Source organism: Cynoglossus semilaevis, chromosome 12 (genome assembly GCF_000523025.1).
Source record: "Cynoglossus semilaevis isolate Cse_v1.0 chromosome 12, Cse_v1.0, whole genome shotgun sequence".
Taxonomy (NCBI): domain Eukaryota; kingdom Metazoa; phylum Chordata; class Actinopteri; order Pleuronectiformes; family Cynoglossidae; genus Cynoglossus; species Cynoglossus semilaevis.
Window position 1 is genome coordinate 12,444,954 of NC_024318.1, and position 11,007 is coordinate 12,455,960.

Below are 11,007 nucleotides of genomic sequence, written 5' to 3' on the forward strand. Positions count from 1 at the left end.
AGAGTGAATGCAGCAGAGGCTGATGGCAGAGACATCTTTAGGCATGACACACAGCAGAGAGTGTGTGAAAGAAGATGCTGATTTTACTGCTCAATGGGGAGTTGGTGGGAGGAGGAAGAGGGGGCGATGACAAGGATCAGGGGGAAAGGAGTGCAGGGGAAGGATGCCGATTGTAGTGGAGGAGGATGATGGGGAGCAGGTTGACGAATCTTAATGCGCTTGGTTCAGTGGCAGGAGGAACCTGCAGTGATGTCACTGTAATGTACATCTGAAGGCCAGGTGATGGTTCCTGTGTTATTTTTAGTGATGATGAACCTTCTCTTCTCTCTCTGACCACACAGCCCTCAGCTCTCTGGAGCCCCTGGTGATGGAGATAAATACATACCATAATGAGTACATCTGCTCTTGCTGCTGCGGTGGCTGTTATATTTGCTCTGTTTTGTTGCACGTGTTTCCATGGCAGTTATCATAGCTGTACATGTCTCCACACTGCAACATGACTGCAGTGATTATTATGGTTACTCTGGCAACAGGTTATATAACTAACAGCTGCAGTTAGTAGCTGCTTATCTCACCCTGCATCCATCAATCTGATAAAGTACCAAGTACCAGCAGTATGACCAAAGTTCTTTACCTAGTACAGCTTATAGTATACTTTGAAGATGGTGGTCAAAATATTTATTTTTTTCCCAATGTATAGAACATACTGTACAATGAAGTACACACATATAAACATAGGAATCACACTCCCCCACATACCACTAGAGGGGCCCAAGAACTTAAGTACCACCATCGATACACATACCATAATTTGAAAAGTACAGCAGTTAACTTTTTGTAATTGATTGAATAATTGATTGTAAATATTAACAGTAGAAGAAGCAGTTAGGTGAAATTGCATATAGTCACCTTTTTCTCTTTCATGGGAACACTAGTGGAGTTAAGGCCAAAGAGGTTATTACCCATAATGCCTAATGCCTACCGTGACAGCATTTGGGAGTATTGCGGTGATCTGAGGTTGCTTCAGTTGGTCGGCTCTGGGTTAGATAAGGTCTGCTGATGATCACGTTGATCCATCAATGGATACTTTTACTACTTTTTCACTGTTAAAACCAGTGACTGTGGTTCTCAGAGAGTGAGTTTTCACAGAGTGAGTCAGCTGTTTCTCAAAGGGCGGGCCACCACATACCCCAGAATCCATTAAGATTCTTTTGGATGTATTAGTGAAACATCAATACAGGCTATTGGAGGAAAAATCCATACGTTTAGTATTACCTTGTTGCAGGATAATCAAACTGTATTTACAGTATGGCAAGTTTTATACAATTATGACAAAACAATGCAGTAAATAAAGAAACCTTTCATGAATAGAATTTTACTTTTTATATCACTTTACAGTATGCATTGTCAACAAACAAAAGAAACAGTATTTGTTGTGGCCCATACTGCACACTGGGGTCAGGTGTACGATGAACTATTTATTATATTGTTGGATTTTAATAAATTTAAATAATAACAAGTAATACATATACGTAAATATAAAATAACATATACACGTTAAACACAAAATAAATAAGGGCTGACCTTCCTGTAATGTTAACTGGACCCTGGGCTGGATGACTATTGTCTATTGAGTCTATTTCATGTGTTGGTGTGGAAAGACTGGGGTGCTGTTCATAATACTGACAGCAGAGGGCAATAAACTGTTCTTTTGTCCTGAGGTTTCAGTCCAAATGGACCACATTGTTTTGCCAGAGAAGCACCCCAAAGAAGAGATGATCAGAGTGGGAGGGGTCAGTCATGAGTTGAATTGAATTCCTCAAGGTCCTGGGGGTGTACAGGTCATGAAGGGATGAGAATGCTGACCTGTAAAACGAACGATACCAGTCAATATTTGAAATACTGCTCTATGAAGCAGGGTGGAGTTCTTTGCAGGTGCGTGATTGTGTTTCCTTAAATTGATTCAGGCATTTTGTCAGGTTTAAATGTGTCCCTAACGCTGAGAAGTACAAACACAGGTTTATCACAGACCTGGGACAGTGTACCTGGAAAAATCAACTGATCAAAAAAACAATTGGTTTGATTTAGAATTGTCTTCTGTTTATTCATCTGACATCTGATTTGGTAATGAAATAGTGGAAGCTTTTATAACCTTACAGCCTGCTTTTCTATTTCAGTACTGCATAGGGAAAGTCATGCTGGGAGTGATCAGACCCTACACCCCGTCTGTGGGGTCTGTTTGTTTACAGTGTTTCCCCAGATCCTGACGCAGCTGACTAGCGGGCCTCCTGAGTCGGTCAGAACATGTAATCCCACCAGTTCCTTCTGTGACATGGCTTCAGCAGCTCTGTTTTGGTCTCCTCCCCTCTGTCCCGTCTCCACTCCTGCTGCTGTCCCGTGTTCATTACCCCTTCACCTCTCCTCCCACCACCAAACGTGCAATGCAAATATAGCAACAGGCTCCCCAGGAGTGGGGTCCAGAAACAAACAGTAAACAGACTGAGGGGAGGTTTGTCCTAGAGAAGCCTCTGTGTGCTGTAAAGGATTTGATATGCAGCGGTAAGTCCTGTGATTCACCGTGTACATTGTAGTACTTTTTAATTTATTTTTTATCATCAGCTTTGTTTATAATCATCCCTTCTGATGGAATGTCCAGAAACTTGTGTTTTGCATGAAGTGATTCACATGGTTTTTACTGCACTGTTATATTTCTCTGCTCTTCTTAAAGTCTCATCTTGCCATTATTAGTTGTCAAGACACAACTAATGTTTTATCATAATAATTCATTTACTCTTAGGTACTTAAACATTGGGCAAACAGAATATGAGGTGAGAGGAGACCTGACCCAAGGCTTTGTAATGATTTGACTCATTATTCAGTGATGCTGCCAGAAAGTCCCCATACACTGGTGCCAGTTAAAGTGCACGCACATCCACATGATGGCAGGCTGAAATTACACCCCATTCACACAAATAGCTAGAAGGCAGGCGTCCGCGAGAGGGTGACGCACTAAAGATTTAAAGGACAACAGGTAGGTTCTTTTAAAACTCCAAATCCAAATTTTTATTAAATACGAATCAATAGAAGTTGAATGTACAGCTTTGGTTGAATTGAGCTGGAAAATATATGTGGCTGACAAAACTGTGCACGTGTGAAATAAAATCTCACGGCAGAGGATCTGAGTTAGATCTCTATTTATAAAGGCTTGTATATCCAGGTCAGTGCTTTCTGACTAAAGAACCATCCATACACATTCAGTCATGACCTCTTTACATGAAGCTATGAAGCTGCTGTGTTTTTCACTCTTCATGTCATTATTAGAGTCACTTTAGTTCCCTTCAGAGTCTCTCAAGGTTCAGGAGGAAATGTTGGTTGGCCACAGGAGGTGTCGTTAAGTACGTGAGGATATGTATTCATCTGGGAATCAAACCCAGGTCTCTCTACTTACAAGGCAGGCATGCTCACCGCTATATTATAAAACCACAAACTGACCATTCTGGGTCAGATGTCTGAAAATGAACTAAAGCAACAGTTTTGCTGTAACGTGTAAAGTGTACTCAAACCCACACACTGTCAATATGTATATATACGTAGTATATTCTATGTATTTTAATAGCAGTTGTTTGGCTTCACTGTTAGGCCTCAACAAAAAAACTGCACTTTGCTCATGGCGGGGTGGTCTTGCATCACAGGTGCCTAATCTCTTAAAGATCACACACTCACATGTACACACGTATACATACTTATGCGTGCATGGTTCCACCTCATACCAGAGACCTTTAATCCCTAAGAGCACAAGTCTGTTGGATCGCTATACCTCTGCTCCCATTGTTCCTCTTCCTCCATCTTCTTCTTCTCAAACCTGGGAACAGCTGATGATGGACCTTCTGTTCTAGTGTCTTTCAGTGAGCTGATGTAAAGAGGGCATTGGTTTGGGCAGTGGTGGCTCTACAGCTGGCTGAGTCATGGGGAACGAGAGCAGCACAGCTGAGGCGTTGGTAAGGCAGAGCTTGTTACCGTCTAATGGATGGTGGGGTTTGCTGCTTCATTAAATTAACCTTGAAACGCACACAGTGACCTAACAGAACTAATCATTGATCATATGCAGTTTGTCTAAAGAGAATTTAGTGATGCTGTCTGGTTCTTTTGTAAACAGCTGCTGTTCTGCCCTGATCTTTGCCGCTTACTCACATCGGCCTGTCTCACTCACACTTCCTTTATAGTTGTGGACTTTACAGTAGGCTGCATGTATTGTAACATTGTTACAGTTTCATCATTTCTTCAATTTCTTTGAGATGAAGGACAGACATGTGACTTTTTCCCATAGAAGGATTGTACTAATAGGATTAACTTTAGGAGGATTAACTTTAACTTTAGTCCCATGAGCTGAGTGCACCGACCAAACTAAACCGTACTAAAGTTCAGCCGCTATGATTTTGTTTATTGTTTTATCATTATACCACATCTTCGCTCTTTGAGTAAATCAGTGCTTCTTGCTTTAGTTGTGTTTAGACTTAACATGTACCTTTGGATGGCGTTCTCTTGAGTTCTTCTATTGATATCTCTAATTCACTATTACAGCCAGAAGAGGGCGCTCCAGAAAATGTTGTTCTGTTTCCACCTCAGGAAAATCAAAATGACTTACAGGTACAGTTTGTCCATTTGTGTGTGTGTGTGTGTGGTCTATTTATGTTAAAGACAGAGAATGAAAGTCAGTTATGAAAACGACCTAAAATCTGAGATATTCTTTTTGATGTTAATAATGATAATAATAATAATAACAACAACAACAAGTATTATGATTAGGTAGTACTAATGATAAGAAGTACAATAACTAATAAAACAACAGTGTTAAAATTAAAAAAAATATTACATTTAAAAAAAGTGTTTATAATCAATACCTTGAAAAACCATAACCATGTAATCACAAAGTGAGTCTCTCAGTCATCCTTATGCCACTAAATCTGTAAGTGTAAATGATTTGTAAAAATTCTGCCTCTTCTCTTCTTAATTTGTATGTGGACAGGGCTTTAGTGGCTTAAAACAATTGGTTTCACACAGTAGGTGGCAGTAATTTAACCTCAAAGTTACCCGCAGCCATAAAAACAAAGTAAAGTTAAATTACTGTTAGTGCATCAGTGCACACGAGGCAACTGACTGTAGTAAATTATAAGAATTAAAAACATCTTTGCTGAAGTGGTGGAAGTGGTTGTTAATTTGCCTGTTTCTTAGAATTCTAACAAATATAATATATTCACATTTTATATTCTATCAATTTAAGTTAATTCATTGCTGTAAAGTAATGTTTAAAGCTGGCCCATTGGTTGTTTACAGTCATGTTAGTGTGTGCTAGCAAAGTCAAGTGTAAATAATGCCACACAGCATTGACACCTAAGGTCAGAGCTGGGTGACACTGCTGTGTTTATGATGCAGGAGGATGTTGCTTGTCTCCTTGTGCATATCCCCGTGTGGCAACGTTACCAAAGCGATGTAACCTGATCCTCTCCCAGAGGGTCAGTGCAGGTCCGACCCTTGGCCTACTTCCCAGCATTCACCTGCAGAGGCAGTGTCAGTCAGTGCAGCCATCCAGAACTCACAGCAGCAAGAGGAAGGGGGAGGAGGCAGGAGCAGAGGTGCATGTGGGGAAGGACTGAGAGGAAAAAAGGGACGGCAAATAAAGGAGGAGGAGGCAAAGGAGGAGGTACAGAGAGCAAGCTGAGTAGAAATAGTTTACAGTAGAGGGGGGAGGAGAATTGTCAGTGTTTGTGTTCGAGCAGCTCAGTGAAGTCAGTCTGAGCCGAGTTTGTGAGTGTATGACAGTGTAGTGTTTCTACACAGAGGGAACTCATGGAAATTTAAAGAGGAGAACGCGGCAACAGAGGACAGGAGTCTGAAGAGAAACAGAGGAGGAGCAGGGGGAGGAAGTTAGCTGAGTCAGTACAGAAGAGAGGAGGAGTGGAGAGGGAGCGTCAGCAGCATGTGTTGCAGCATGTTTGTGTCATCTTCAAAAACACACAGAGGCTGCCGTACAGTAACTGAGGCAGCAGTGTAGCAGAGGAGCAGCTGTGTACTGAGCAGGGACACACTGCTGGGTAAGTGCAAACACTCAGGTGGTGGGATTTAACACGAGGAAGTCACTGTGTTTGTGTTTACACAGGAACAGATCCTGCTTTGCACCTTTTCCTCTCTTTACCCTTCAAGCTTTGACATTTAGTGTTGAGCTTTAACTCAGTGACTGAGCTCAGCTTTCTGTTTCCTGTCTTGGTTAATCATTCGCAGAAGTGCCCTCTGTCTGTGGGCTTTGAAACTAACTGAATCTGTGCCTTCACACCAGACAGAGCTTCCATATGGTTTAACTGTGACCCTATGATGACCTGCTAAATGACCATTGACACCGTGCACAGCTGTAAGCAGTTTATTGGGCCCTGCTGTGCCCACAGGTGCTGCTTTTCAGTGAGTTCAAGTGTGAGTTTCTACATGTATCGTCATATAGTCACAGTTTCCATTGCATCAAGGTGAGAAAGAAAGTTTGGGCAGGAAACAGGAAACCCAAGAGTCAAAAACATGCAGCCATCAAGTCACAAAGCTAAGTTCATTTATTTGTTCTTCATACTTTCTGGTGTTGACGGTTACTGCAATCAGATTTTACATGTATCTGAAAAAAAAGAAGAGCAGCCATGTCTGAATCAGTCTCTAAAATGTTCTTCAAGTTACGATTAAATGGGTTATTCTTTGTCAGTGGTGGTAAAAAGATGAAACCATGTGTCACACAAAGGAAGTGCTTTGTTGTGGTGACAGGTGAGGCCTGTGACTCACAGGCTCGTCACTCCACACACCTGTGTCCTGTACTTTCATCCAACAAGAGGTAGCAGATTAGCTGTTATGATTATTCTTATGGAAAATATGAGATTGTCAGGTACATCTGTGGGCAGAAAAAGATACACATTGTTGGTATATTTAATGTTGTTAAAGCCACTTCTGCCTTTGTGCAGACAGAGTGTCTTGTACCGGATCATGAATAATGAATGGAAGGATTCAGTTCTCAATCTCAGCACATGCTCGATGGAAAGCATTACTATTGCAACTGTGTTATGTTCTTCTGCATCCACACTGTCAAATCAACTTTGCTTGAAAACCACCCATTAAACTTAAGCACTTCTGTTCCAGATGTTCTCAGGGCTAAATGTGTGTCACATACTCAGATTTGCATTTTAACTCACATTTATATGCCTGAAGGAGTGAGACTGGAACAAGAGGAGAACACCTCAACAAACTGTGCAGGACACTGTTTGTGGGAAACGTTGGACCACATAGTGGATCTGGGTTTGTGTGTCCTGTGTTTCTTCATCACAATGCTGATGCCAATCAGCTTTTATTGCTGCAGGTTAGACAATTGGAAGGAGAAAAATATTAGATTTCAACCCTGACATTGACATCAGACTCCATTATATTTGTTCCCTTGTGAAAGAGATCCTTGCTTTTATATTTACTTATTTTAATTCAATGGACAAATACAAGCCTGAATGTAACGTTTAAATATGATAATGCTTATCACAGACCAGCAGGACAGGTTTGTGTTTAATTAGTATTTCTACTGGCTCAAGCTGCCAAGTTTTCAGTTTGGGAGGAGACCTGACTGAACAACAGCACTGAGGTTGTTTCCGTGAGGAAGAGCTAATACAACAAAGATGATTTTATTGCCCGTTTGAGAGAAAATAGGTTTCCAATGATCAATGACTGTGTTTAAACCTTCAAAGGCAACACCAGACTTGTGCGTTGCTAGATAAATAACCCTTGAATTAACACACGGGTGGAGATATTTGCTCAAGTTCTTTGGCTTTGTGCATTAAATCCATCACCTCCCTCCTCTCCATGATGCCAGCAACATGCTCATGCTTGTTATGTACACCTTTGATTTTGCATGCCACAGAGAAGGCTGCAAGTTGTAGTGCGCACTGCTGCAGCTGTGATTCTCCTCTCCACAGGCCAAAGGTCGCACTGACAGATCGACCCAGAGAGACGAAGGACCGCTGCTGACTGAACCCTCCACAGACAGCCAGGAGAATCTGCTGCATCAACCGGTGCTCCTCGATGTCCCTGTCCTGACAGGAGTAGAGGAGGACGGAGCTGATACAGCTGGAGACCAGGAGGACAAGGAGGAGCTTGAGTTTCCACATGACCTGCTGCCCAGTCTAGACTTTAGCAGTGAGCTCAACATCTGGGGCTCATCACTTGGGTGAGTACACTTTCTTTTTTAAATTTGACACCACCCTCTATTTATGCATGTATATGTGTCTGTAAGTCTAAAGAATTTGAAGGATTTAATAATAGTTGCTATCATACACACACACGCACACACAAGAACATACATATTTCCTTAAGATAGGCTGCCATACATTTTTTTTTCTTTTTATTGTCATTATGACGTTATTTAGAAAGATGAGATTCTGTGATTTATTGCATCATTTGGTTTTGTGCTATAATCAAACAACTATAAAAAGCAAGTTTTTTTTGGGTAGATTCCGCTCTGCCCCCTTGTGGTAAAATGTCCTCACCTTATTGTTGTGTGTCTATGTCTCCCACTGATTAAATAACTGAGCTATCACTATGGCACGCTGTGGTTGTAGAGTGAAGATAATTGTAGCAATCTCATGTCCTAAATGACTAGGTCCAGATCTTTCTCCATAAATCAAACAATATTTAAATACTGACAGTAACAACATTAAGATGATTGATAAATGTGAAAATGGTAGAAATATGTAGACACAAAAATAGTTTTCTAATGAAACCCTGACATTGATTTTCTCATGTTGAGTAAAATTTATTGTCTTCTTAATTTTAGGTTACTATTTAGGCTACTATATCCAGGAGAGATTTTTATTTTCTTCTCACAATACACTCAACTGACAATCGTCCATTTCTCATAAACAGCTCAGGCTCAAGATGTGCAATAAATAGCTGCCCCACAAGAGGGAGAGGTCTTCTGTCTCAATGTGGTAAAAAAGCAGCTGTGAATCCACACAGTGTTCCAGTGCTTTACTTTTTGCCACACTTACAAAAGCCTTACGTGACATCATTTTGGCAGTGGTGGTATGATTATTTACAGAGACCTTTCACAGTATTATTACATTAGACTTGAGGCTTGTCTCATCAACATGTCTTTCAAACTCACAAATCACGCAGTGATTATTTAAGCTGTGGAAGACGGAGGCTTACCATCAGAAAAGTGTCATCTCATAGTTGCATAACTTTAGAATGGTGTATATTTATTTCTGCTTGATTTATGACTATAATGAAACTTGGTAGTTAATGTGATATTGATGTGTTGCATGTGTGGATGTGTGCAGTGCTCAGAGTAGTTCAGGCACAGGGAAATGTGAGCAACTGAACCCTTTGCTGGCAGGACTTCAGCATCATGTGGACCTGAGTCCACCATCACTGGTTCTGGACACAAGGTACCAACATGGGTTAGCATGGTCGAGGTTTCTTAAGGATGAGAACACAGACTAATGAGTAGTTTTGTTTTTGTTTTTACTAAGAGTGTGTTGGTTATAAGGGTTTGTTTTTGGTTTGTCAGAGATGACTTGGCATGAGGTGTGGTACATTTTGTTTCATGCTTGGGTGAAAATATTTTCACACTGACTGCTCAGAAGTGTTGCCTGGCATCGTGGTTTTGTTTGAGCGCTAAGGTTGTTTGTACTAATTTGTTGTAATGTGGCCCTGCGCCAAGATTTAATGCACAAATATATTTAATGATGCAGTTTGCTGAAAACTAAAACAATATGTCAAATAAATATTGCAAAAGGTTTTGCTCTTCTCATAAAGTTAGCCATATCTGCTCTAATAGAGGCAATAAAGGTCAAATGTGGAGTGGATTTTCACAATAATTGCCGTCATAAGACAGAGAAACCTGTTTAACCATCCTTTAGTTATTAAAACCAGACACCTTGTTAATTTATAACATCTGTCCTAGAACTGTTTCTCAAACCCCCTTATGTTACTGATGAATTATACACATAGGTTGAAGAGAGGAGGAGTGACTCAGCTGTTTCAAACTCTGACATCATTGTTTTAAAAGAAAATGGTTTATATGGGAATATTTTGTTTTTTTCTGGAATTCTGGGAAGTCAAACAGTACTTTTTGAACTGAACTGAACAAAAAAAAAACAGGAAAAAAACCCGAAATAATGCCATTGGTGTTAATTTGAAGTAGATGAAAGGGAAAAAAAATCTGCTGAAAAATTAAAGGACTAAGTAAATTTGAACATGTATATGAAGGTTTTAGAGGTGAGTACCTTTGGGTGGCTTAAAAAACAAGTTTACAAATGTAACATTATATTTAAGGCTCACTAAATGTGCAACAAATGTTTAACCTAAGCATTTAAAAGCTTTGGTGGCAGTGCCATTTTAATATTGTATTAATACGCAATATTGTGTACTATAACTGCATGTTACATGCTCAGAAACAGCTGGCATTGGGCTACGTTTTGGGAAAAAGCAAACCTCAAAATAGGATGCTGGGGACAGTTGTTGACAGCGTGTGCAGTGGCTGAGCATGGGCTTGCCAGATTGCAGCATTATGGAATGTCCAGTTGTCTGCCTGACAACTCTGAATTCTGTCATCCTACCCTCATCTCAGGCCTCATGACAGTGACCCAATTCTCACAGATGCCCAGTCCTCACCTCAGTCCACAGCCACACCTTACTGTGGCGTCCGACCACCAAGCCCTCCCTCGTCTGTGCTTATAGACAGGGAGCTGCAAGAGGCCTTCCAGGAATGTGAAGAACAAATGGCCTCCTTGGGATTGCTGCTCCCCACAGAGCACACCAGCACCACACATGAGTCGGTCCACAATGTGGCAAATAAAACCAGAGAAGAAATAGTTAAAACAAGTGAGTCATCGTCACTGTCTCCAGTTGTAGTCCAGCCGGAGTGTAGCAGTGGAGGCCATGGAAACAAGGATACACATGGAAAGAGCGAGACAGCAAACAGGCGGGACAACTTAA

At 40.9% G+C, this 11,007-nt stretch overlaps 1 protein-coding gene across 9 annotated transcripts in view; it reads left to right on the forward strand.

Moving 5' to 3' along the window:
• The first annotated feature begins 5,210 nt into the window (after positions 1 to 5,210).
• tacc2 (transforming, acidic coiled-coil containing protein 2) overlaps positions 5,211 to 11,007 on the forward strand; it is a 37,629-nt gene continuing 31,832 nt past the window's right edge. For 3 of the 9 annotated variants that reach the window (XM_025060730.1, XM_025060732.1, XM_025060736.1), the window contains exons 1-3: positions 5,212 to 6,092; positions 7,986 to 8,236; positions 10,640 to 10,993. In XM_025060730.1, coding sequence (XP_024916498.1) covers positions 10,791 to 10,993 — 203 coding nt within the window. In that variant the 5' untranslated portion in view covers positions 5,212 to 6,092; positions 7,986 to 8,236; positions 10,640 to 10,790. Of the gene's footprint in view, positions 6,093 to 7,985; positions 8,237 to 9,352; positions 9,456 to 10,639; positions 10,994 to 11,007 lie in introns of those variants that run through there. The other 6 variants (XM_025060734.1, XM_025060735.1, XM_025060733.1 and 3 more) reach the window with 6 other exon arrangements.